We start from the raw sequence: 27,714 nt of genomic DNA on the forward strand, positions 1-27,714 counted from the left end.
GGAAACCCACTGTTTAAAGGTTGTCACCTTAGCACAACTTTGAAACGAAACTGCTGTAACTCTCATCCTTTTTGTAAATAGCCCTCATAGCACACAACTGGCATTTCTTCGAAAAGCAATAAAATCAGATCAAATATAAGATTCATAATGTCAGCACTTGTTAAAGAAAATGAGAGGGATTTATGGAATCATGTCAAAGCACAGGTCTTACTACTAAAGTATCTAAACAAGGCTTCTGCAACAATAGCATTTTTTTTAAAAAAGGGGGCAGTTTGCAAGGATTTCAAAAACAAACTAAAACACTTCCTACACTAAATACTCCAGCTTTTTCATAGACAGCTCCTCTTCATTGCTTCGATTCGGTTCTCTGTCAGGTTAAACTGTTCCTATTCTGCACACCTACTAGAAGGGAGACGCAGGGCTCCCTAATGACAGCGAAGCCAGGGACAGGAGGAGGAAGCAACCAGCCCTCTCATAAGCAAACACCAAACTACACACAAGAGCAACTAATAAGTGCCGCCTCTCTCCAACCGCGCAGGGCCGTCCTCCACCAGGAGCCGGCCCCACTGCTCTCTCGGGAGCTGGATTCGGGAGGCGCCTGCCAAGAGCAGGCGGCCGGGGTATCAGCAGCCCTGCAGGGGCAGAGGAGTTAATCTCTTCGGATGCCTAACTGCAGGAAGTCATTACATCATAGGCCTTTCCACACCTCTCCTTACCACGTGTCCGGTGCCCCGAGAGGCAGAAAAGGAGCAGTAGGAAGCCTCTCTTCAGGTTCGGTTATAGGTAGAAGCCATTATGGCCCAGCCCTGCCACCAAACCCTCCTCCCGCCCCACAGCTTAGGTGAATCGCAGGCACCTGGAGCTCGGGGCCTGCGCGGGAGCCGCAGGTGCGGGGGCCCCCCACCCCACCCCGCGCTGAGGCGGCAATGCGGACCGTTCCAGGCCCCACGACATTTCAGAGGGGACATCGCCCACGGACAACGCGAGCCGACCAGGCAAAGGTCTGCAATCACTACTTCTTCTAATGGGATCGATGCGTCCGTGGGAGTTAACACCTCCAAGCCTGGGGTTCGCAGGCAACTAGTGACAAATACACCGCGCGTTCCCACACACATGCAACCACGCATCCCCGCGCCAAGTCGCAAACGTTCCCCTGCGCCCCTACACCCCACTACGGCGAACTCCACGCCGAAGCCGGCCGCGCACCTACCTTCTCCGTGTCGTCCCTGGAATCCAGCAAGCGCACTCCCCGTCTGACCCTCCTCCGCCAACCGCCCCGCGACTCCCGCCCCCGCCCCAACCCCGCCGGGACCGAGGCTTCCCCGGGAGCCTCCTGCGTCCCCTCTGCGGCAGAGCGCGGGTTCCCCTCCGCCGGAGGCGGCGGTCTGAGAAAACTCCCAGGGCCTCAGTACAGCGGCTCCCCGGGGCCAAGCCCTCAGCCCGGCGGATCCCGCCGCCAGCCCCGGGTGGGTACGCACCTTCCAACCGGCGGAGCTGTTGCTGTCGCCCTTATCCTTGAAGTAGGGCACACAGCGCACCATCCACTCATAGATCTGGGACAGAGTGAGCCGCTTGTCCGGGGAGCTCTGGATGGCATGAGTGATCAGATCGGCGTAGGACAGGTTCCCCCAGGCGTTCCGGCGCGAGGAGCATTTCCTCGGCTGCCCTGAGCCCCCAGCCGCCCCCGGCTGCAGCGGTGGCAGCGGCTGCTGAGGCTGCAGCGGAGTCTGCGTCCCCCCGCTCAGCGCGCCCGCCGCGGGCGCTGGCCCGGGCCCGAGGTCCTGCCCTCCGGCAGCCAGCAGGCGGGCCGAATCCTCCAGGAGCAGCCCGGAGCCCAGCGCGCCGCTCCCGCCGCCGCCGCCGCCGCCGATCGCCATGGCCGAGCCAGCCCGGCCGCCGCCGTCCTCGTCGTCTTCATCGTCGTCCTCCTCGGGGATCATGGAGTCGGCGGCCGTCTCCCCCGAGGGCTTGGCCGGGCTCGCCTGGAGCTCCGGCCTCTGCAGGGGCCAAGTGCAGGAACGCGGTCGGCTCTGGGGCTCGAACTCCGGGTCCAGCTCCACTTCGAGCGGAGAGAGCGGGGCCGGGGAGGCCGGCGCCTCTGCCATCTTCGGCGCCCGCCCGCCCGCCCGCGGCTCGGGCTCTCGCGCTCTCCTCTCGCGCCGGGGCGGGGTGCGGCGGGGGAGGGCCGGGGCGCCGCCGCCGCCGCCGCCTGAGGAAGCACGAGAGGAGACAGAGGGGGAGTTGGTTATCCCGGGCGGGAGCCCGCCGCCGCCGCCGCACCCGCCACCCGGGAACAGGCAGACCTGGAGACGTGCGTCCCGCGAACCTGGCGCAGCAGACGCCGCCCCCTGGCCAGGCCGCTGGGGAGACGCGAGCGAATGGCCGGCCGCGCACGGGGCAGCCCCCTCCCCCGCCGCCGCCCGATCTGCGGGTCTCTCCCGGGCTAGGTGGCGGGGCGGGGGAGGGGCGGGGGCCGGGCCGGGGGAGGGGCGCGCCGCGCCTTTAAAGCGGGCCGCGGCCGGAGCTGGCGCAGCCGAGCCGCGGTCGGAGCCGGAGCGGGCGTGCGTTTGTTTATGTTTCGCTCCGGCCCCGCTCAAGTGCCTCCCGCGGCGGCGGCGCCGCCAAAGTCTGTGGCGTCTTCCGCGCTCCGCTCCCGTTCCCCTGCCCTGCCGCCTCCGCGACTCCCTGCCGCCGCCCGCCCGGCCCCGTGGCCCGAGCCCCTACTCCCTTCTTCGCCCTGGGGCCGGGAGGGCGACTGGGGGAGCCGGGGTCTGGGCGCAGGCGGGCCTTGCCACTTCCAAGATAGGGGGTAAAAAAAAAAAAAAAACGGAAAGAAGGGGGACAGGCAACACCCGCGGGTGCTCTCCGGGGGTCCAGCCAGGCGGGAACGGCCACTTCGGGGTTCGGGTGGTTTATTCTCCCGGGGGACGCCGTGCCCTCCGCCCGCTGCCCGGGTCGGGGACGCAGGGAGGGGGCGAGGCGCAGCGTAAATCTTCCAACAGGTCGGGAAGCGCCAAGTCTCCCGGGCGGCCAGAAAGCTCGGGCCAGCGCGTTCATCACCTCCTTGCTCCCGCTGCTGCCATCTTGACAGTTTCCCCCCTTCCCTCAAGTCCTTTAAAAAACACTAGCGGGAGCGAAGGGGGGCGCGCACACCGAGGGGAAAACGGGAAGCGCCTGGCCCCGCTCGGAAGCAGATCCGGAGTCACCGGGAAGGCGGCCGCCCCGCTGCACAGCTCCGGCGCCTACCTCGGTTCCTTCCCTTCAGGGACGAGGCGGGAGGACGCACAATCCCGCGCGGGCCCGGGGCACGGCGAGGAGGGGGCGCGCCACCCGGGCGAAGGAGAGGCGCTCGGGCCGCCGCCGCAGCCCGCCCGAGGAACCGCCTGTCAGCCTGCGCGCCGCAGCCGCCGCCGCCGCCTTCCACATTCCTCCTCCTCCCTTCCACGAGCAGGGCGGCCGCGGCAGCAGCACAAAGTTATAGACACACGCAGGGAGCCTCAACCTAGGCTGACGGCGGGCGGGCGGACGGGTCCCCGCCCAGGGGGAGGGCCGGGGCGGGGGCCGCGGGCGCTCCGGCGTGTGCGCGCGCGCGCGCGCGTGTGTGGGGGTGTGTGTGAGAGGGATCGCGCGCGCCTGCGCGTGGGCGCCGGGGCGTGCGCGCGCGTGCTCCGCGGGCCGGGGAGCCGAGGGCTTCCGCCGCTGGCCCTGCCGGGCGCCGCGACAACAAAGCGCGGCGTTGGCTCGCCTGAGGCGGGAGAGGGGAAGGCGCGCGGAGCCACGGACGCCCCGCAGAACCGGGCGAAGTCCCGGCCACCGTGGGGAGTGGGGTGGCGGGGTCCCTGGCCTGCGCGCGCGTCCTCCCGCCGGGCTCTGGTGTCGGATCCCGCAGCGTTAGAACCGGACGCCAGGTAACATCCGAGAGAAGGTGCTGACCGCGGAGGGCCGGGGTCGCCTCGGCGTGGACGTTGCTGTCTGCGACACTTTGATAGATGCGTCCGATTCGATCAGGCTCCCAGGGTTTGCCCTGGGTCCCCCCCCGTGTGGACGCTGAACTACAATCGTCTCCCTTTTTCGTGGATTTCATAGCAGACGGGGGGGGGGGGTGCTTTAACTGAGGAAGAAAATCAAATTATCCCCCGGTTCTCGACGAAAGAGAAGCCTCCGAACAACCGAGAAGGGGGAGCAATTTTATTCTGATTTCACGGCAAAACTTCCAGTTGCGCACTTCTGACGTCTATTTTGGCTTTAGGCGTAACAGAATACCTCCACAAGTCCTCATCCCGTGATGCCTGCCCCAAATCGCTCGTTTATGCCCTAAGAATGCACAACACGCCACATGCACGCCAAACGCCTGTCCGCTTCGGTTCACAAATAGCTTGCTGGGAAAATTGCAGTCGCCGGAGCGCCCGCGTTTCGCTGTGTGGCTGCGGCCTCCGCCACACCAGCCGGTGCACGGGAACGTCCAGCCCGGGTTCCGCCGGAGTCCGCCCACCCCGCCGGCTCCGGGCTCCGGGCTTTGCGCAGCGCCCGTCACTCAAGTGACGCGCGGCCCCGCCCCTGCGCCAAGCTAGTTCGACGCGTACAAACAGATGATGTCATCGTCTCCACACGCGCGTGACCCCGGAGCGCTGCGCCGCGTCGCCATTCGCTGCGCCGCTGACTCGTCAAGGCACGCCGCGCGCTGAGTGGCCGCGGGGGCCAGTCTCCAGGCCCCCCGACGCCCCTCTCGGCTCGCCATCCGTCCTGCCCCCGCCCCCGGCAAATAATAAACAATCGAGTAAAAATTCTAAGAAGTGCGGAGATAAAGAGAGGGTGGCCCCCCGAAGCCACTGCTGCGCACGACGCAATGGCAGCGTTAAAGAGGGAAGGGGGCACGTGGGAGCGCCAAGCTGAAGGGCCAAGGGAGCGGATCCGCGCGGTGGGTCCCGCCGCCCTGAGGAGACGTCGCGGGAGCAAACTTGGACGAGCGCTCCGCCGCGCGCGGCCGGCGCTAAGGCCCGGGAGCCGACGAGCTCGGGCCCGGCGCGCCGAGGGGGCGGAGCCTGAGCGGCGGCGGAGCCGCGCGGGCGGAGCTGGGCGACACGTGCGAGGGCAGGCCGGGCGCGCGCGGCCGCAGTTCGCCCGGGCGCGCGCTTGTTTACCAGCGCACGTGGGTGTTATTTTTAAATGGAATGTGGTGCTGGCCGGGCTGCCGCGCGTAGGGCGCGTAGGGCGCGTGGGGCCGCCCGCGCTAGCTGGGGGACGCGGCGGCACCCGCGCCGCGGCCTCTGCGGGCGCTGCTAAGCCGGACGGCGAAGCTGTCTCCGTGCGTGTTGCCAGCGGCCCCGGCCCTGGAGCCCGATTGCCGAGTTTCGCGCGCTGCCGGAGCGGCCGCCGAGATGACGGGTTCCCGCCTCGGAACGCCGCCTTCATTCTTCCCGTGCTTGGCTCCCCCGCATTCCACACTCTGGGAACAAAGCCGCCCGCCGTTGCGGGGCTGGGAGGCGGCGCTGGGCGGACCCCGCAGCTGCAGGTTCTGGAGCTGTGTTCACGCACGCACGCTCGCCCTCTCAAACGCGTTTCTGCTACTTTGGGTGTCCCTGCGAAGTCTGGGGGGACAAGGGGGGGAAGAGATCTGCTTCATGGGATTGCGCCTCAGCCGGAGGATCCTCTCTGTGGGCCTGCCCCGCTGAGATCCCGAGTTTGTATTCGGTTTACAGTGTGGACAGTGGTGCGAGATCACAGCTGTCAGCTCCAAGTGCCAGTGTTCTGGACGCTGAGGGCAGAGGTTTCGGGGGAGGCAGATAGGGGAGTAGGAACAGATTATCCGCAGTCTGGTGTTCAGTTTTGCACCAAGGGCTTAGGGCTTTTGCACCGTGATGCCGCATAAAATCCAAGGCATTTTCAGTTGCTGGTAAAAGAAATCCACACTTTGCCTTCTCCAGATCTGAACGATCCTTTGCCATTGGAGTGCAGACCTGCAGAACCAGAAAGAATGTGTTTACACTGGCTGGGCTCTCAGCGCTGGTCTTTGCAAACACGTTGAATGTCCATTTATAGAATGCATATCTCAAGGGCATTCCAGAACAATGGAAGAGTTGAAAGATTCAGCGGACTGCGAGCACGGAGACCCTCACGCTGAATAACGCTGAAGATGGGGCATGATCTAGCCACTTAGAGCTTACCGTCCTAGTTGGAATGAGACACATTGAAAAGTTAAACATTTTCCGAGTCTGAAAGCACTACAAGACAAATACAAGAGGTCATCCGTGTTATGTTGGGTTAAGTTTCAAACAAATTGGGGATCTAAAAACTTGAGATGGCAGCAACTGTAAACATTCAGCTTTGTACGTGTGTTTTTATTTTTTTATTATAAGATTTATTTATTTATTTGAAAGACAGTTACAGAGAGGCAGAGAGAGGTCTTCCATCTGCTGGCTCAGTCCCCAGATGGCTGCGATTATGGCTTTCCCAGGTCATAGCTGGATCGGAAGTGGAGCAGCCTGGACTTGAACCTGCACCCACATGGGATGTCGGCACTGCAGGTGGGGCTTTACCCGCTGTGCCACAGCACCGGTCCCACGTGTGTGTTTTACCCAGGTAATTCATCCCTGTGGGCAAGCCTTAAAGAACTAGAGACTCAGGGATCGTTCCCTTTTAGCTTGACACTTTGCCTTCCCGGGTAGGCCTCTCCGTTCCTTTTCCATTTCTTCCCACCACCTTTTCCTCCTGGTTTTTAAGTGCAGGAGAGCTGAGGAAGTCTCAGTGGTTGATTGAAAAGGAATGCTGCTGGTAGAATTCTTGCTCAGAACTCCCTCCCCCCCCCCCCCCGTTTTACTGATCCATTCTATGCCCTATTTCCATGAACGGCTTTAAGGTGCTGATGTGGTCCCTCCATTTGGTAAATTCAGTCAGTGCAGAAACAAAAGGTGAGGAGGTGGCACTTGGCCCCTGTGTGCCAGCCCAGTTCTTGTATCCAGGCCAACCAGAGCCTCCCTCTGACACAGAGCCAATGTCTGGGGCCCCAGCCTGCTGCCTCTCAGCAGGGCTTCTCTGCCCAACCCAAGACAGGAAACGCAAAGACATAGGAACCTGCTAAGGAGAACATTTGCCTGCTGGAAAGAAACAAGGATCCCCAATATCTGTAACTGTCTCCCTGGCGTCCACGCAGTACCTCCATTGGTCACTGTGCTGCCCCCTCCTGGGCCAGCTACTCCCATGAAGAACTTTCTGGTTGAATGCTATGTACCCAAGCACACCGTGAGCTCGGCTCTGCTTTCCGGCATCGGTCCAGGCAGGTTTCATCACCACCCTCTGCACTGGAAGGGGCAGCTCACCGCCTCTGGCTTTCGTTCCCTAACGGAGCTCTGCCAGGGTTACAGTGTGTGTCCTTTGGGTCATCTGCAGGGCAAGCCTGTTGGTTCCAAGCCCTGAAATGGACTTGGGTAGTAATGGAGAGGAATTCTCTGTTTCAGTATGATGAGAAAGGATGATGACTAACTGGAGTCATCACTTCATACAGTCGAGCACTTTGTCAGCAGTGCTGGAGCCTTGCAAAGACCACAGGAGGAAGTTGCAGAAGTGGGATCAAGAATTCAGCCTCTGAGCTTCCCTCCCTTAGCAGCTGTGTGGCTTTGGGGGTGTCATTTAACCATCGAGCCTCAGTCCCTCAGCTGGAAAATGGGGATGATACCTTCTGGGGTTGGGGGATTAGGCTAAGTAAAATTAGAATGAAAGCATTTAGATATGAATAGTACTGCACCAGGGACGCTTTTAAACATGGTGGTACCCAGGCTCTGTCTTGAAACAAATCAGTTAGACCTTTGGAAAGTGGAGGGTAGTATTGCAAGGCTTTTACATGTTTTCCTGGTGAATCCCAGGCAGCGAAGGCTGAGAATACTAAGGTAGGGGTCTCCTGTGGACTCAAGTCTTTGCCCTTGGCCATCACCAATTCATTCCTGCTTGAAATGAGGGCGGAGCCTTCCCTGGCCACTTCCATGCACAAAGCATCTTGGCTGGTCTCTAGAAAAAGCTACCCCGGCAGGGACCATCCTGTCAATTTACAGGGATCTCCCCAGATCTGACAGGGAGCAGCAGGCCCAGAACTTGAACCAACAGCTGTCTGAACCTACCCAGCCTGCACATGGGCCCAGAGGCAAGGAGCTTTCTTTGGCCGTCTGGTCTACCCGAAGTGGCCTGCAGCCAGACACTGGGACACACCCCACACTCTTCCCTAACCAGCCCACAGCTGGTGGTATCTGGCCACATCTGCTCCCACAAGGTTGTGCAGAGGGTGGTTCCCCGAAATGTTTTTAAGGTTTCTGAGTCTTGCTAAAATTTAAAAAGGGGAAAGAGTTCACCCAAACTCTGATTTCTAGCTATTCTGGAAAAATTGGAAGAGCTTGTAGTACTGGCGCCACATGGCAAGGAGTTGAGTACCTGCCTGTTTACTTCCAGTCGCCATCAGGGCCTCTCGTTGCGCATGCGCATCCGGGCTGATCCGTGAGCGCCTGACCTGGCCATCCTGACCTGTGTGTGGCCCGTTGGACGCCGTGCACTCCAATTCGTGAGAAACCCAGAGCTGGGCCCCGCCACGGGTCCCTGTGGGAGCGTCTATACCACAGCAAGCACCGGCAACCAAGGCTTGTTTTTCTTGCTGCTGCTTTCAGAGAGCTCGTGTGCTAGCTCCACAGCCCCTCCCCTGTGCAGCCGCAGTCCTGCGTTCTAAGGACCCTGTGTTCCCAAAGGGAAGCCCCTGAGAAACCATACTGTGGCTCTCCTTAGCAACTGACCGGGCAATACCTAAGCTTATTTTTAAAGCTCTTCATTTCATGGCCGGTGCCACGGCTCACTAGGTTAATCCTCTGCCTGCAGCGCCGGCACACTGGGTTCTAGCCCTGATCGGGGCGCTGGATTCTGTCCCGGTTGCCCCTCTTCCTGTCCAGCTCTCTGCTGTGGCCAGGGAAGGCAGTGGAGGATGGCCCAAGTGCTTGGGCCCTGCACCCCATGGGAGACCAGGAGAAGCACCTGGCTCCTGCCATCGGATCAGCCGGCCGCGGCGGCCATTGGAGGGTGAACCAACGGCAAAGGAAGACCTTTCTCTCTGTCTCTCTCTTTCACTGTCCACTCTGCCTGTCCAAAAAAAAAAAAAAAACCTCTTCATTTCTTCATTTCAGTACAGTGGGGTAGACCTCTCGATGAAAGCTAAACCTGGCTAAGATCTAAATGGAGCCAGCCAGAAAGCAGGCAGATCACAGGGAGCGAAGCGGCCGTGCGGCTCTGGGGAAGCCTACAAAGGCTGCCAGACAGCGCCATCCCTGAGCCTCTGCCTTCTGAGAGACAGGCGATCAGCCCTCAGCTTTGCCCAAGAGCAGGGGCTTAATAACCTCCTCCATAAAGCCGGGGCTCCAAAGAACCAAAAGAATATGGACTTAATCCACTTTGTGAGAGAGGACCCCAGGGAAACGTTCGTGTGGTCTCCCAGTGCTGGAAGAAGATGCGTTCATGTGTTCAGAGATGGTCTTCCTGGAGAACTCGTGACTGTGGTGTGACCCAAATTCACCATGCATGGCCTTATAAAAACACTTCACGAGCTCCAGTTTGTGGGGCTCCACACCATGGCCAGAAGCAAGCATGAATCCTCCCTGGGGGAATACCTTGAACTTCCGGCCCCAAGAAGCCCCACAGATACTATTGGGAGAACAGAAGCCCATAAACAGAAAACAACACAAGCAAGGAAGCCGGGCTCCAAGTGAGAGCTGGCAAAAAGTCAGGGTGGATGCATGCGGACTTGTATATTGGAATCATCCAATGCAAAAAAAAAGTGTGCTTATTCTATTTAAAGGAGTAGAAGTTTGAAATATAAGAAAGGAATGAGAGTCTATTAAGAAACTGTGTAGATTCAAGATCAAAGCACTTGGGGCCGGTGCTGTGGTGCAGCGGGTTAAAGCCCCAACCTGTAGCGCCGGCATCCCATATGGGCACCGGTTCTAGCCCCGGCTGCTCCTCTTCCGATCCAGCTCTCTGCTATGTCCTGGGAAAGCAGTAGAAGATGGCCCAAGTCCTTGGGCCCCTGCACCCATGTGCTGGCTTCAGATCGGCACAGCTCTGGCCATTGCGGCCATCTGGGGAGTGAACCAGCAGATGGAAGATCTCTCTCTGTCTCTACCTCTCTCTGTAACTCTGTCTTTCAAATGAATAAAATAAATCTTTAAATAAAAGAAAAGATCAAAGCACTTACTAGTTGTTTTAATGTTTCCTTCCCGACCAGATTTTAGGTCCCTCGAGACACAGGGAACAAGCTAAGCACCTTACAGGTTACTGATGGCCAATTGAAGAAAATACTCAGTCCCTTTGAAAGCCGACATTAAAATGAGAGTTTGTGACTGCAGTTCTAAGATGTAACTGTGAAAACTCCTATTCTAACATCCGGCTCAGGAAGACGGGAAGTGAGAATGGAAGCAGTGCTGCCCGAGGACTGGCCCCCAGCAGATGGCACTGAGCTTTGCAAGTGCTCCATCTACCCCCATGCCTCATCTTGGGAAAACTTGTGAAGTGCCCATGTGTCCATGTCCACTTGTTAGAAAATCTATTTATAATGTCCAGTAATTGGCATCTTAAGTCCCTATTACAGCACTGGCGCAGTACTTCTGAGAAATCCAGGCCATATGGAACCGCTGGTTACTCTTCAGAATCCCTGAGTCTCCCTGGTGGGTGCAATTTGGCATGTCCACTACTAATGGGTAAAGATTTCACTGGAGGGCTGCTATTGAAGCCCCCAAACAGTGTGACGTAGGCTGCAGTGAGGGACACTGAATCTGATTATTGTCACCCCTCCACACACACACGTATGCAACCATGGCTGGAAATGCAGGCAACCTACAGGAGGACAGCAGAGGGAAAATGAAAAGTCTGACCAATCTGGCAAGTCGGATGTAAGCAGCAGTTTAAAACCCTCCGGCTGCAAGCTGCGGGGCCTGCGCATACTTACAGCAAACCTTGGCGATGGAGGCGTCTCAAGCAATGCACAGCTGTCGCTGTGTGGCCTCCAAACGCTCTCCATTAGCCGTGGGCCACACAGATCTGAAACAGGTTTTTCCTGTGTTGGAGGAACAGTTCAGTCCTGGGGGAGCCCTTGCAGGTGGCTCCCAGTGGTGGTGCTGGTGGTGGGACAGAGAAGAGCTTTGTGCACCCCGATCTGCCTGCCCTGAAAGAGAGCAACGGAGGCACGTGGCCTGGCACCACTGGCATGGCCTGCCAGGAAGCAATTCTGTCTGGCGTTTGGATTTGCTGTCTCCAGAAGGCTGCTCTTCTCCACACATTGCAAAGGGCTTCCCTTCTTCCTTTCCCTCCCCTGGCCATGCCTTTAATATCACATCCCAGCGCCCTCCTGGGCCCTTGTGCACATTTCTGGAGAGACAGCTGAAGCCACCAGAATGGATGACACAATCACTAAGGCAGACATATGTGAGGAGGAAGTGTCCAGGCCCCCAGACACGAGTTATTTTATGAAAGCGTCATATCTGAACCTCACACATTGGCGCACTACTGAGTTCCTTTGCAATTTCACTTCTCAAATGTGCAATGTGAAGGTTGTTTTTGGTACTTAAAATGATTTTTTATAAAATCTGCATTTTTGGAAACAAATAATAATGAGGCCAAATGAATAATTCCATAAATGAACACAATCCCTGAGGTCCTTGTTTGGGGAACGGAGCTGCGCCAAGTCAGGGCGCACCGTTTCCTGGGGAGAGAGAAACTCCGCACAGTTTAGGATTTTACCAACCAGTGAAAGGACAGGGCTTGAGCTGGGTCCTTTCTGTTCACTTGTTACGCCATGAAAGTGTATTTTTGAAGAGGGAGTGGGTTGTCATGACAACTGCGATCGGCAGGGCCCGTGTGATCTACGCGGAGCCCAGGAAGTAGAGGGGCAGAGGCCTGCACGCTGGACGGGCAGCAGCGAGCAAAGGGAGCCCAGGGAAAGCTGGTGGCCTCAGAAGTCACTGTCAGCTGCCGCCTGGACCTCGCAACTGTACTGGCTAAGTGACAGAACAAAGTCCCCTACCTACTGGAGAGGCACACTGCATCTGGGGAAGCCAAGGGCAAGGAATTCCCGAGGCCCAGTCCGGAAGAGGTGGCCATTTTGACCAATTTGCTCCTCAACCCCACAGCAACTCAATATTATACTATCATCAGTTTTTTTTTTTTTTTCCAGACTCATTGATTTCCAAGTGAACAGCTGGAACTGCAAAATTGCAAATTAATACAAATTATTTTGTCTATATCTGTTCTAAGTTGTCCCTCCATTTTTTCACAATTGTTGTAAACTAATATTAGAATTAGGCCCAAATCCCTACGTCAAGGTTGCTTGATTTCTGCATTGAAACACTTGGAAGACGAGAATGTTAGAGGGTTTGGAAAATTCCTTCTTGATGTCATCCTACCTAATGCTTCTTCATTCTCTAAGATAAAAACCTTGACTCTTGGGACCCGCACTGTAGCGCAGTGGGTTAATGGCTTGGCCTGAAGCACCAGCATCCCAGCTGGCATCACATATGCCGCCAGTTCAAGACCCAGCTGCTCCTCTTCCAGTCCAGCTCTCTGCTGTGGCCCAGGAGGGCAGTGGAGGATGGCCCAGGTGCTTGGGCCCTGCACCCTTTTGGGAGACCTGGAAGAAGCTCCTGGCTCCTGGCTTCGGATCGGCGCAGTTGCGGCCAATTAGGGAGTGAACCAGGAGATGGAAAACTCTCTCTCTCTCTCTCCCCTTTCTGTGTAACTCTGACTTTCAAATAAATAAATAAATCTTTAAAAAAAAAAAAAAAAAACCTTGACTCCGCTTTTTCAGTATGAAACAAAAGCATGTAAAATATTTTCTAGAACATCCTATATTACTTGGCCGACATCTGTAAGCTTGCTTCTCCTGGCTCTGTCTTCAGCATTTACTTTTTAAAAGCTCTTTGTTGCGAAATATCACATGCGTGCAGAGAATCACAGCACAGCTCACGGTCCTCTGCTCCACCCTCCTCTCATCAACACCTTTCACCCGCTGAAGTCTCCATCATGCACACAGTCAGAGGGCTGGGTTAGAGGCCCTCAGAGGTGCGGAACAGTGGGTGTCTTCAGTAAGCATTTATCAAGCACCTACGGTATTTACCCATTTATAAACATACCACAGGGCTGCTGGTTTCCCCCGGTCCATGAGCATGGGTGCTGACTGTTTCTGCAGGGTTTAGCTATGTCTAAACATCAGATCTAGTTCTTTTTGGGAAAGCACCATCTTTGCTGTTTGCCCATGAGACCGAAAACCCATGGAGGCCAGGGATTGTATTCAACGGGCCTTTTTATTTCCAACACACAGCAGGCACTCAATAAGTGCAGAAGGGAGGGTGGGAGGCCTGATCTTTAGAATCTTCCTGTACCTGCAATATTACTAGCCACCGAAATAAATAGTGAAGCCACAGTCCTACCCACAGAGGGTGCCACTGGTAGCAGGCTCTGACCGTTCACCGAATCAGTAAACCATTAGAGCTACAGAAAATCACATTATTTTCATTGAAGCCTTTTGCAGGTACCTATTGTAATCATGGCCCTGATAAAGGATGCCAAGTGCTCCTGAGCGCAAAGCAGGAGAGAGAATATTATTATTCAGTTACCAACTCATTTGGCTCCTAATCATAGATCTGCTCTGGGAGACACTCTTTTCTGCTGAATTGGCAGGAGTGGAAGGCAGCCTCTTTCCGCGAGGGTTTGTGAGCCTTTGAGAGATGCTCTTTAGGAAGATCTCATTTTCCTTACCTGGGTCTGCTCTGGTCCTGCTAAACTTGCTGGTGACTTATTATGAATACGCCCCAATTACACTCCCCGCCTGTGTACAACATGGACTTTGTCTTTGCTCCACTGCCTTCTCCTGTGCTTGGCCAGGGCGCCCTCGTGCCCCCCACTCCCCCAGGAAGCCTTGGATTTCCAGACCTCTCCCTGAGGGCAGGGGCTGGGAAGCAGACCATCCCCACCCCCGACCAGCTGACCAGAGCCTGGCCATGGGCTGGACTTGGAGAATCACGCTGCTGGTCTGGTGGTTCTTTACCACTTCCTTCGAAGGCGTCCAGGGGGAGGGGACGAATTTCCAGCCAGAGAGGTGAAGCTGTTGGCCAGCGTGCTGGAATGCCCCTGTCACACAGCCAGGTCTACTGTAGGCTCGGTTTCTGTCTACGAGCTGTGCAGTGCCCAGGCCACTGAGGTTGTGCAGGAAGGCCGCAGACACAGACCACCAACAGCCACCTGCTCTGCTCCGGTGCAGGGCCCAGGGGGCTCGGGACAGTGCCTGGCCACGGGTGGTCTGACCTTCACCCTGCTTTGACGAAGGGGTGCAGAGGGGAGACGGTTCTCAGCTGCACACCAGGCAATGCTGATGCAAGGAAGAGTTGGAGTCCTAAGATGGGGGGGGTCCCTCAGCTCACCTCCACCTCCACCTCCTCTGGGCGCCAGGCTGCAAAGCTGATTGTGGCGACAACCCCTCCCCCAACCCCCGCTACCCCTATCGTCTTCCCTCTATGGTCCTCAGTTACTCAGCAGGACTCCCAGAGGTGATCCTGTGGGGAGAGCACTGTCTCACGTGCTTCTCCCAGAACTCTCTGCCGCCCAGCGCTATGCCAGTGTCAAGGCTGTGAGGCTGACCCCTGCGCAGGCTCATTTTGGAAAAACTAGACAACAGACTTCTTGAACCCCTTCTGGGTTCACTGAAGGCACCACAGCAACTCTCCCAATGTCCTCCCAATGTTGCCCGGGATTGAAAACCCGGTTACTGTTTCTTGAATGGTACTTCCACACTTATAAATAGTTGTCTTTGTGAGTTCTTCCTCAGCCAGTGGACGAGAAGTACGATCACAGACTTGGGAGAGTCCTTGGCATCGGCTGGTATTCAGAGGATGTCTTCATATGTGAGAGGTTGGGCAAAAGCTATCAGTGGGTATTGTTTACTCTGGCTGCCGATGACCCAAATTCCTTATCCCTGGCCTCCTTTTCTTTGGGGATGAGGCTAAGGAAAAACGCCAACCCCTTCTCAGCAGCAAGGCAATTCTGCCTTAACAGATGAGGGGCTTCACACCTTCACACCTCTGCCTTACTTGACCTGTAATTGTTGTCACTGGAGAGATTTCGCTTAGGGGGGAGAAATCTTTTTTTTTTTTTTTTTTTTTTTTGACAGGCAGAGTGAACAGTGTGAGAGAGAAACAGAGAGAAAGGGTCTTCCTTTTCTGTTGGTTCACCCTCCAATGGCCACCACGGCTGGCGCGCTGCGGCCAGCACACCCCGCTGATCTGAAGCCAGGAGCCAGGTACTTCTTCCTGGTCTCCCATGCGGTTGCAGGGCCCAAGCACTTGGGCCATCCTCCACTGCACTCCCGGGCCACAGCAGAGAGCTGGCCTGGAAGAGGGGCAACTGGGACAGAATCTGTCGCCCTGACCGGGACTAGAACCCAGGGTGCCGGTGCTGCAGGTGGAGGATTAGCCTAGTGAGCCGCAGCGCCGGCCGAGAAATCTCTTTTTGAAAAAGCAAGTAGCTACATAATAAAATCCTTAACATGTATTCTGGGTTTCATAACCACCATCAGCACCCTCATTCTAATATTGCGTAACTTCGACTATTTGAATAGCTGCTGAAGAGTGAGTCAGCTCTGAGCTGAGAGCTGAGGCCGGGGCATTTTTCTCCTGAAAGGACGATCTGGCAGTGCAATCTTGAGAGGTGGCACTGGGTGTACCGGCGGCGGAGGCTGCGGTCCGTGTTCCCACTCTCAGTTGTCCCGCGTGAAGCCTGCAATTAGCCAGGGCCTGCGACCTGAGCCAGCGCTGTCCGACTGCTCTTAATACACCCCCACCACATCCACCATCCCCTACCCCACCACTGCCATCAGTGTGGGAAGCCCTGAGGCTGCTGTCTGACATCTATCTCTCTGCAGGGGTCACTGTGGGCCCCCTGGGTCCTTGCAAAATGGTCAATACCAGGTGCCCGGTGCAGATTCAGCTGCCAGCCGCCGAGGGGTTTCTCCAGGGGTGCAGCGCCTGCCTCCCTCCAAGGCCAATTTGTACCGGTGACAGGTCTTCCCAAGTCTTTCTCCTCTGAACCGCCAGTGTCCATTCCAGAGAACACGAACACTCTCACTGAAGTGGCCAGCTGTCTGCTTTCCCCAGTAGCCACGTGCTGCACCTGGAGCCCCAGAACCCTCCAGAAAAGCTGCTGGTAGGGGCCTGAGCCTGCTGCCACCTTCGCTAGTGCTCCCAGCCTAGGAACCCCAGCCTAGGAACTCTAGCCTCCCCTGCAGCTGCCTCCCAGCCACCAAGTGTAAGACATTTGCAGGGTGGGGTGGGGGTGGGGCAGCAGGATGAGAACTTTTGATTCTGATTAGAAGGAAAATATATAGCGCTCCCAGTTAGGTTGCACATCTCACAGCTTAAGATGCCAAGAAGTTGGCTGGCGCCACGGCTCACTAAGCTAATCCTCCGCCTTGTGGCACCAGCACATGGGGTTCTAGCCCCAGTCGGGGCGCCAGATTCTGTCCCGGTTGCCCCTTTTCCAGGCCAGCTCTCTGTTGTGGCCCAGGAGTGCAGTGGAGGATGGCCCAAGTGCTTGGGCCCTGCACCCCATGGGAGACCAGGAGAAGCACCTGGCTCCTGCCATCGGATCAGCGCGGCGCGCCGGCCGCGGCGGCCATTGGAGGGTGAACCAACGGCAAAGGAAGACCTTTCTTTCTGTCTCTCTCTCTCACTGTCCACTCTGCCTGTCAAAAAAAAAAAAAAAAATGCCAAGAAGTTGTAAGAGCATCGTTTTTATAATGACATACTTCCCATTTACTTTATAATCACAAGGTGCATTATGTGCTTAAAAGTGTATATACGAAATACATGATATTTAATTCTTTTATGTAAATAAAATGAAATCCTGACTTTGGGATTGAGGTGCGTCAAATTTGCCATAATAAATAAGTATCCACCAATCTAAAAACAAAAAGACACCCAGAAGTAAGCAGCGTGTTTGTGGAGTAGGGTGAGGCTGCTTACGGAGAGGAAAAGGCAAGCAAAAATCGCTGAGCAGCCGGTGGAGACGGGACTCCAACCTTCCCGGCGGGGGGGACGCTGGCTGAGGTCAAGTTCAGAGACCACCCGGGTGGAGCAGACAGTTCCCTCGTCTCCCAGAGCCAGCGTGGACTGCAGAGTGAGGCGGAGAGGGTCGGGCAGCAAGGCGGACGTCGCAACCACTGCTCCTGGGTCCAAATCTGCCCCTCCCAGAATCCTCCCTGACGCAGAAAATGCCTTCCTCCACCGCCTTTGGCACCGGCCCTCATTTCCTGGGGCGTGTTTTAACTCAGTCGGGGTCGCTGCCTTACTTCACTGGAGGGTGACATCCAAACTGGAGCTCACCCCAAGGTGCGACGCTGGGGCACTTCCCGTGGGGCCCGGGGTGGGGAGGCGGGCAGCGAGGCCCCGAGCTTCCAGACACGTGTTTCACCCGTGGCACTCGGCACGTCACCGCCTTGTCTCTCACTTGCCTTGCCACCTGCTTTGTCACAGGAGGTGGGGCACACGCAGCCCCTGCTGTGCAGACAGACACGGAGGCACTGGGAGAGAAAAAGCAGAACTACGGTCTCCCTTGGCTAACGACCTCCGACAAAAGCCTCCACCTGCTTTTGCCAGCGGCTCTTCCCATCTCACGGGAAGCTCAGGAATAAAGAGACACGTGGCTTTTCCCGAAGAGCAGGCTGGGCCAGGTGCTGCCACGTTGTGGCGCCTTCAAAGCGGAGCAAGTGTTCCCAGGGCCGGTTTATTGCAGAACAGGGAAGGGAAGAGGGCTTTGCCTGAATGCACTGAGCTCCGCCTGCCCTCTAGTGGCTGTGAGGCGGGTATGCAGGCAAATTCCAGGCCGTCTCCCATGCACCTGGCTTCAAGGAGACAGGAGAGTGAGAGGGAGAGGAAGTGTCAGACATCTGTACCTTGCCAAAATAAACTTACCTTTTAATTCCACTTTTCACGAACTTTTTGAAGTGATTTCATATATTAACGTTAATTTTATATTAATATTAATTTTAAATATTAGATGACTTTCCATAGTCCTATTGTTGATTAGCAATATTATTCTGTTGCAATCAAAGTACACACTCTGTATGGATTTGGACTGCTTCAAAGTTATGGAGACTTCTTTTCATGGCCCAGAATCTGGTCTGTGTAGTAAATACTTCTGCGTGTGTATTCAGTGGCCACTGGGCGGCATGCTCTAGAAATGTCAATTAGGTAAGTGGATGAATAGCATTTTTAAAAATCCTTAACAGCCTCCCTCAAGACCCAGACTGGGGTGGCTGCACACACCCTGACCTCGCCCTGCCGCTGAACCGTGCAGAGCCCCTGGGGCTTGAGCTCGGGCTAAGGGTCCATCTGCAGAGTGGAATCTCAGAGATCCACTGCCCACTGCTCCGGAGAACTGTCAGTCTTCACTCTGGAATGTAGTTTGATGGTGATGATAGTGATGTAATTACCATTCTGGAAAACAAGGCACTGTCGCCACACTCATCCTTCCCTATGTCCACCGGGGAGTCCAGGACATTGGGCATCTATTCATGTGTTTGTGTATTCATGTGTGTTCCCCTTTATTTATGCACCTGATGAGGCGAAGCCACCTGCAGAAGTTTCTTTTTAAAAATTAATTAGCGGCCGGCGCCACGGCTCACTAGGCTAATCCTCCGCCTGCGGCACCGGCACCCCGGGTTCTAGTCCCGGTCGGGGCGCCGGATTCTGTCCCGGTTGCTCCTCTTCCAGGCCAGCCCTCTGCTGTGGCCCGGGAGTGCAGTGGAGGATGGCCCAGGTGCTTGGGCCCTGCACCCCATGGGAGACCAGGAGGAAGCACCTGGCTCCTGGCTGCGGATCAGCGTGATATGCCGGCCTCAACGCACCGGCAGTAGCGGCCACTTGGGGGTTGAACCAACGGAAAAAAGGAAGACCTTTCTCTCTGTCTCTCTCTCTCACTATCTAACTCTGCCTGTCAAAAAATAAAATAAAATAAAAATAAATAAATAAAATTAGCTAATTTGTTTTGCTTGTTTGAAAGGCACACAGGGACAGACAGGTAGAGACCTCTCATATGCCGTTTCACTCCCTCAAATGCTCATGCCCGCAACAGCCAGTGCTGGGGCCAGGGCAAAGTCAAGAGCCAGGAACCCAGTGCACTACCAAAGCACTTGAGCTGTCACCTGCTGCCTCCCAGGGTACACAATGCAGGAAGCTGGGATCAGGAGTGCAGCCAGGACTCAAAGCAGGAACTCTGGGAAAAGATGCATCTAATATAAACAGCATCTTAACCACTGGGCCCATAAAAGTCTCTTGAATCAAATATCACTTGTGTTTCCAATGCCATTTTTTAAATCAAACTTTTGAGATGGTTTTAAATTCACGCACAGTTGTAAGAAATAATGAAGAGATCTCATGTGGGCTTTACCCAGACTTCCTCAACAGCAACATCTGGCTAAAACCGTAGCATGGTATCATAGCCAGGATACGGCCGTCGATACAGCCAAAACAGAGAACAATCCCACTGCCACGAGGATCCTCCTGCTGCCCTTTCGTAACCACCCATCTCCCTTGCACCACACCCACCACCTCCCTGACCCCTGGCATCCACTAGGCTCATCTCCACTTCTAGAACTTTTTCATGTCCAGAATGTGACATAAGCGGAACCATGCACTATGCAATTTGAGGGGAGTAGCTTTTTGCACTCAGCAAAATCTCTGGAAATTCGGCTGAGTTGTCAGGATGGGTAGCTCGTTACCTTGTATCACTGGGCAGCTTTCCATGGGACATTTGTACCACCCACCCACCCACCGAAGGACACTTTGGCTGTTTGTAGTTCTTGATGGTTACATACAAAACATCGGCGGTGCACAGGCTTTTATGTGAAAACGAGCAATTCTCTGGCATAAATGCGCAGGGGCAGCCGCAGATTTCAGTTTTAAAGATTCTGTAAAGCTTTACTAGAAATACCACTTCAAATTCCCACAAGCAATGTCTGAGTGACAAGGGTCTCGCATCCCCACCCACGTTCAGTGCTGTCACTGTTTTTTGTAATTTAGCCATTCTCTTGGATAGAATGGCCTTGACATATTTCACTGCGACTTCAACTTGCATTTCTTTAATGCTCAGGACATTGGGCATCTATTCATGTGTTTGTCCTCTCCAGTGAGATTTCTGCTCAGATCTTTCATTTTCTAATTTCAACCTTGTTTTTTAAATTTATTTTATTTATTTGAAAGACAGAACTACAGAGAGCGAGAGGGACAAATAGACATAAAGAGATCTTCTATCTCTATCTGCTGGTTCACTCCTCCAAGTGGCTGCCATGGCCAGGGCTGGCCAGGCCCAAGCCAGGAGCCAGCAGCTTCATCCAGGTTTCCCATGTGGGTAGTAGAGGCAAGCATTTAGCCATTTTCTGCTGCTTTCCCAGGCGCACTAGCAGACAGCTGGTTCAGGACTGGAGCATCTGGGACATAAACCGGCACCCATGTGCGATGCCAGCATTGCAGGCAGTGGCTTAACCCACTATACCAAAATGCTAGCCCCTCGAGTATCTTTAAAAATCATATTGTAGGGGACGACATGGTGATATAGCAGTAAAGCCACCGCCTGCAGTTACTGGCATCCCATATGGGAGCCAGTTCGAGTCCTGGCTGCTCCACTTCTGATCCAGCTCTCTGCTATGGCCTGTGAAAGCAGTAGAATATGGCCCAAGTCCTTGGGCCCCTGCACCCACATGGAAGACCTGGAAGAAGCTCCTGGCTCCTGGCTTCAGATAGGCCCAGCTCTGGCTGTTGTGGCCATTTGGGGAGTGAACCAGCGGATGGAAGACTCTCTCTCTCTCTCTGCCTGTGGCTCTCTGTGACTCTGCCTTTCGAATAAATACATAAATCAAAAAACATATTGTAGACTAACATCCGGAACGTGTGGATACTTGAATCTGTGGTCATTTGTTGGATTAGCAGTCATTTTCTCATGGTTGTTTTTTCATCTTCTTAATTTTCATAGCAAGTTTCTCATTTTGATGAGGTGCGACTTAACAGTTTCCTCTTTGTGAACTGCATTTCAGATGTGAAGTCTAAGAACTCTGCGTCCAGTCCTAGATCCTGAAGACATGCTTCTACTTTTTTCTAAACATTTTTATAGCTTTACACTATACATTTACAAGCATGGTTGATTTTTTAAAAATAATTATTTCATTTATTTGAAAGAGTTACACAGAGAAGGAGAGGCAGAGAGAGAGAGAAAAAAAAAGAGAGAGAGAGAGAGAGAGAGGGAGAGGTCTTCCATTCCACTGGTTCACTCCCCAAATGACCGCAACAGCGGGCACTGCACTGATCCGAAGCCAGGAGCCAGGATCTTCTTCTAGGTCTCCCATGCGGGTGCAGGGGCCCAAGGACTTGAGCCATCCTCTACTGCTTTCCCAGGCCATAGCAGAGAGCTGGATCAGAAGAGGAGCAGCTGGGACTCGAACCGGCGCTCATAGGGGATGCCGGCGCTGCAGGTTGGGGCTTTAACCTGCTGCGCCACAGTGCCAGCCCCAAGCATGGGGATTTTGAGCTAAATTTTGTATGCAATGTGAATTTAAGGTAGAGATGTTTGTTTGCATAGACCAATGGATGGCTATGTGTTCCGTCACCCCTTGTTTAAAAGCCTGTCCTTTCTCCATTGCTTTTACCCCAGTCTCAAAAATCAGTTGGGCATATTTGTGTGAGTTGGTCTCTCACTTCTCTATTCTGTTCCATTAATCTCTGTGACTATCACTCCACCAAATCCACACAGTCTTGACTACTATAGTTATGTCTTGAAATGCTTCCCACTTTATTCTTATTTTTAAAATTTTTTTTTCTGCAGCTTTTTCCTTGCCTTTCCATGTAAATTTTGGAATAATCCTATCTAGATTTATGAAAAAGTATTACTGGCATTTTGATAGGAATTGCATTAAACTTCTATATCAAGTTTGGGAGAATTTTCATGTCTGCTACATTGAGTCTTCCACCCAGGAAGATGGTATGTTTCTCCATTTCTTCTTTGATTATCAACATTTTGTCATTTTCAGCATACAAGTTGTGTATATGTTATTGTTAGATTCAAAGTATTTCTTTTTTATTTTTTAAGCAGTTGGAAGTGGTACTGTCTTTTTCATTTTAATGTTCACGCTAATATATAGAAATACAATTGACTTTTGTATGTTTATCTTGCATCCTGCAACCTTGCTGAACTTGTAAGTTTTATGAACTTTTTCTTTATAGATTCCCTCGACTTTTCTATTTAGACAATCATGACATTTATATTTTAAAAAATATTCATTTATTTGAAAGGCAGAGTGACAGAAAGAGAGAGAGAGACAGAAAAAAAGATCTTCTATTTGCTTAATTCAGGGGTCCTACCTCTTTTGCTGCCTGGACTGGCCAGCACCCCAGGAGAAGAGTTTCCATGTCGTAATACATCCAAAAATACATTTGTGTTTCTAATATATGTCAATCCCTTCCAGTAAAGATACCATTTTTCTTATTCAGAATTAAAGCTTTTTATTTCTATGGGGATGGATGGGGGGAGGGGAGACTGCACACAGCATGGAAGTTAGTGCAGACGTCTGAAAAGCTGCAGCAGGCGTGAAAGCTTTTCTAGAACAGTCGGCAAAGGCTGTAGGTCCGGAAGACAGGCGGAGTAGAAACGGCAGGACAGCACCAGGTGGCCTGGCTTTGGATGAGTCTCCAGATCACACGGAGGGGAAGAGTTTCAAAGAGAAGTGTAACCGGCTGATGTCCCCTGGGGATCTTTTCCCATCTTCTACCTCAGTGGCTCTCACCACCAGTGAGTACTCCCTTGCGAACTCACGAGGCTGCAGACCCATCCGCATAGCACGAAGGTTTGAACTGGAGTGGGGTCTGTTGAAAACTCACAGTGCCTGCCCTGGTGTGATCATCGGGTTGCTACTGTCATTGTACTGTCTTGGTCTGCTTTTGATTTCAGGGTAATTCCAGCTAAACTAAATTGGGAAGGGGTCCCCACATCCTCATTTCTATTTTCTGGAAGGGACTGGGAAGAGCTGACGTTAGTTCTTTAAATATTTGATAGCATTCTCCAGTGAAATTGTCTGGGCCTGGGGACTTTGCAGGTAGTTTTTCATTTTTAACTTAATTTCCTTAGGAGTTACAAGGCGAGTCAAATGATGGATATGCAATTGAGTGAGCTATGGTGGTTTGTGCTTTTCAAGGAAGTGCTTCATTTCATGGTAATTGTCAAAGTTAACATGTACAGAGTTGTTTGTAGCATTCCCTTCTTTTGTGTGCAGATGTGGGAGTTTTTATACATTGTGCTTAACATCATGTTTGGCCACAGAAACCACTGTGACACAACATTTCCCTACCTGTTCCAAGGGTCCTCTTTATGGCAACAGTTACAGCTGTTAAGGCTGCTTCTTCCTCAGGCTTATTAAGAAACATCACCCATCCATTCAACGGACTGGTGTTCATGATTGTTTTCATTTGAGAGACAGACAGAGAGCTCCCATCTGCTAGTTCACTCTCCAGTGCCTACAGTGGCTTGGACTGGGCCAGGGCTGTGTCAGGACTGAAGCAGCACAGAGGAGGCGTGGGGGAGGACGGGAATGCAAGCCAGGTCTCCCGTGTGGGTGCCGAGCTCTCTCCCTGGGTCTTCACTGGAGGAATGCTGGAATCAGGAGCCTGAGCCGGGAATCCAGCCCAGGGGGTCCAGTGTGGGATACAGGCGTCTTAACCACCAGGCTGAACGCTGACTCCCCAAGGTCCTGATTTTTTGAAAGTTATATATTGGTGCCATACAACTGAACCACTTGTTAGAGGAAAGGTCAGCAAATTTATGCTGTCTTTTTATTGTTTGTCAAAGAAAAGCACAAAAACTCATCCTTAAGCCCTACATTGCTTTCAAGCACTTCGCTAGGAGCAACCCAAAAGCTTCCGTGTGGTACTGAAGGCTCTGTGGCTTCCCCTCTTCCCACCACGCCACTTTCCATGTACTCTAAAGGTCCTGCGATTTGAAGGTCTCCTCTTTAGAAAGTCAGCCAGGCTGATGACATCCGTAGCACTGGAACTGCAGTGCGAGGTGACTCATTGCTGCCAAGGGGACCTCATCCTGGAGACACTCCCTGCCCCTGGGGAAGCAATGGGTCAGACATGGCTGTCCGACCATAGACCAACAGAGGTGCTAAGGACCATCCAGATGGCAAAAATCAGATCACTGTGATGTCTAGTTTTGAGAATTAGGAACATTCCTCGTGCTTGCTTTCTCCTGCAGCCCTGCGGCTGCCAGGCATGCTCATCCCCAAGTTGGGTGCCCACTGCCCCACCAGAACTGAGTGTGCCAGTCTCTCCCACACAGCACCAGCATGGATTTCTAAGCTTCCCACGAGCAGGGGCTGTGCCTTCTTTGCTTTCCTCCTTAGCCCCTGGCACGGAGAGAGCAGAGCTCAACTGCTTCATGACACTGGATTAAGGAACAGCCTGGCTTCCCTCCAACAGTGAGTCCTGTGACATGCAGCTGCCCGGGCAGACACGGATAAGGTGGAGCTCAGAGATGAATAAAGCCCAGATCCCATTCTTAAGGCTTCCTGGAGCAGCCCCAAAAACACACTGGGGTGGAGCCAGCACAGTGGCAAAGCAGGTCAAGTTGCTGCCTGCAACTCTGGCATCCCATATGGACACCAGTTTGAGTCCTGGCTGCTCCACTTCGGATCCAGCTACCTGCTAATGAGCCTAGGAAGGCAGCGGGAGGTGGCCCTAGTTCTTGGGTCCCTGCCACCCACATGGAAGACCCAGATGAAATTTCAGACTCCTGGCTTTGGCTTGTGCCAGACCTAGCCACTGTGGTCATTTGAGGAGTGAACCAGTGGATGGAAGATCTCTCTCTGTATCTCCTTCTTTCTCTGTAACTCTGCCTTTCAAGAAATAATAAGGGGCTGGCATCCTATATGGGCACTGATTCTAGTCCCAGCTACTCCACTTCCAATCCAGATCCCTGTTAAGGCACCTGGGAAAGCATCAGAGTATAGCCCAACTACCCGGGCCCCTGTCTCCCACGTGGGAGACCTGGCTAATGCTCCCGGCCTTGGCCTGGCCCAGCCTTGGCTATTGTGGCCTTTTGGGGAGTGAACCAAGGGATATAAGATCTCTCTCTCTCTCTCTCCCTTTCTCTCTGTGTAACTACTTTTCAAATAAATAAATAACTTTTAAAAATCTTTAAAAAAAACCATACTGGAGTGAGGGCTGTGCAAAAATGACAACAGCCTATCCAGTACTGCCAGAGGCCACCTCCTCAGAGACTTGATCTGACTTTCAGATAGAAGGAAGCCCCAGCTCTGTCTCCCCCTCCCCCCGCCCCCTTCTGCCTTTTGGTCTCTTTATGGTGATTTTGCTACCCGGATGCCCCCCTACATGCACACACATACACACATATGCAAGCATATACACGCACACAGGTGTACTAGGGCCAGGGCTGCTGAGATCCTGACCACACATCCTGAGGGGCTTCACCCTGGCCCTCCTAAGACACTTCCGGTGAGGTCAGTCTGATGAAACAGCCATGCTTGACGTGACCCCAAATCCACTTCCGGGGAAGGGGCGGGGAGAAAGAGAGAAAGGGGGAGGAGCGTCAGAGAGTTCCTCCACTGAAACGTGATGTGCAAGGTCACCAGGTCATGTTGGTTTAACTCTTGTTTAAATCTAATTTGCCTCCTTTCTCTTCAGTTAAAAAAAAAAACACACACACTTTTTTTTTTGTACTTTATGCACACTAAAAACGCAGGTCTAGCCTGTCTGGTGCGCCGTGGGATAAGCTGCACTCGCTTCTCGGGTGCTCTGAAGGCCCAGCAAACAACATGCGCGACCAAACTCATTTTTGTGAGGAAACAGCATTAAAGAAGCGGGAGACTTTGCTTACGATGTGCCGGGTGCAATGTTGGTGTCTTTGGCCAGACTCTCCTCGAACATGGCGGACACCCTGGGCTGCCTTCTTCAGGTCCCCTGGGTGGCTGACACGGGGACACACTGAGCAGGCCACCTTGCAAGGCCGCGCCCTCCTCGGAAGAGGCAGCTGCACGCACACGGTGTGGGGGGCGTGGCTATAGCTGGGAGCGCCGGGGGCCTGTGCTCCCGTTGGAGCCCTGGGCCGCTGGCATCCGTGCCAGTCCTCAAGCCCTTTGTGCAAAACGCGGCTGTGTTTCCACAAACTGGAGGTTTCCGAGCTCCCAGCTCCAGGACCGCAAGAGGCTAAGGCTTCAGCCTGGAGAATGAGCCAATTCTTTGCTTTCCTTCGGGGGCCTGGGGCAGGGGATACGGGGTGGGGCGAACTGGCCTCCCTCTTTGCAGGCCGGTTTCCCGGGTGCAGAGTGCAGACCCGTGTGGACCGACGAGTCTGTACCCGCCCTGTGCTCAGCCTCACTGCCGTGGAAGCAGCCAGAAGCACAAAGCACGCAGGGCAGCGAGCAGAAAGCCTGCCAGAGGTCAAGGGTGAGCTACCCCAGGCCGGGGTCTGGGGACAGGAAAGCAGGGGTGACGTCACCGTCACGGGCACAGCATCTGGCACCTGGAACTGAGATACCAGCCTGAACCAGGGGCAGGAACGGGCAGCCCTGTGAGCCGGAGCCTCTCACAGAAGGGGGAGGCAAGTGGAGGATGAAGGCAGATAATGATTACTATAGAATGAAGGCAAACTCTGCCCGCCCCCCCCCCCCCGGGCTGCCTGTGGCTCTCACGAGTCCCCGCCACACCTGCACTGTCATCATTCTTTTGCCCAGTTTACAGAGGGGGAAATAGAGGTGGAGCAGGGTGAGGGCTCAGGCCAGAGCCATACAGCTGTCAGTCGATGCCTGAGTCCCACCAGCACGCCAGCCCCCTCGCGGGATGAATGGGAAAGCCCGAGTCCACAGCGACCAGAGCCCCAGCAGTCAGCGTCTTTGGTCCCGGCCCAGACCCTCCCTGCCACGCACGGAGCTGGGAAACGAGGATGCCGGACAGCAGAAACCAGAAGCCATCTGCGTGGGGAGCAGTGCAGCCCATGCCCCGGAGCACAGGTGTGCAGGCAGGCACTCTCCCCTCACCCCTGCCACGCTGGGGGCACACAAACTGGAGAGAGGCCAGAGCCTCGGAGGAGCAAACTCTTCCTGGGCCAAGAGGCCAGGCAGGCCCAGGGGCCACACACAGGCTGCAGATCCACCTCAGTCCTGAACAAGGAGCCCCGGCCTTGCCACCCCGGAGCCGGCCACCTTGGTTCCAGCAGGAAGACATGGCTGAGCCCAGAGCACCCCAGGAGCCTTGCATCCACACAGCAGCTCTGGGCAGCAATGTGCTGCCCCTCGCCCCTGTCCTCCTGAAAGGAGTCCCCTCCTAGCCTCAACTCAGCAGAGTCTTCCCCTCCTCATTCCTCTCCCAGTGTGGCCAGGGCTACGAAGTCAGGGTCCCAAGGTGGGCTGGGTAGTTCACCCCAACATCAGATGTCTATTTTGCCCCCAGACTTGACGTGGTGTTATCATGATTTGAGGCTTATTTTTATGTGGTTAACTCTGATTTTGTCAGTGCCACAAGAGTATAAGCAATTATTTTTAATTCCACAGACTCTGTTACTCTAATCAACAGGAATCAACTGATACTTCTTTAGCAATTGAATTTAATATTCTGCATGCTACAGAGTTTGGTTAAAAAATATGAT

The 27,714-nt window shown here is 54.3% G+C and overlaps 1 protein-coding gene across 1 annotated transcript in view; it reads right to left on the reverse strand.

Annotated features, from left to right (window-relative positions):
* The window catches only part of FOXO3 (forkhead box O3), a 113,880-nt gene extending 110,420 nt beyond the window's left edge, over positions 1–3,460 (reverse strand). Inside the window, exons 1-2 of the mRNA XM_051854457.2 lie at positions 3,247–3,460; positions 1,479–2,209 (exon numbers count right to left, since the gene is read on the reverse strand). Coding sequence (XP_051710417.2) covers positions 1,479–2,105 — 627 coding nt within the window. The 5' untranslated portion in view covers positions 2,106–2,209; positions 3,247–3,460. The remainder of the gene's footprint in view (positions 1–1,478; positions 2,210–3,246) is intronic.
* Between the last annotated feature and the right edge of the window lie 24,254 nt (positions 3,461–27,714).

The sequence above is a fragment of the Oryctolagus cuniculus genome, chromosome 5 (genome assembly GCF_964237555.1).
Source record: "Oryctolagus cuniculus chromosome 5, mOryCun1.1, whole genome shotgun sequence".
Taxonomy (NCBI): domain Eukaryota; kingdom Metazoa; phylum Chordata; class Mammalia; order Lagomorpha; family Leporidae; genus Oryctolagus; species Oryctolagus cuniculus.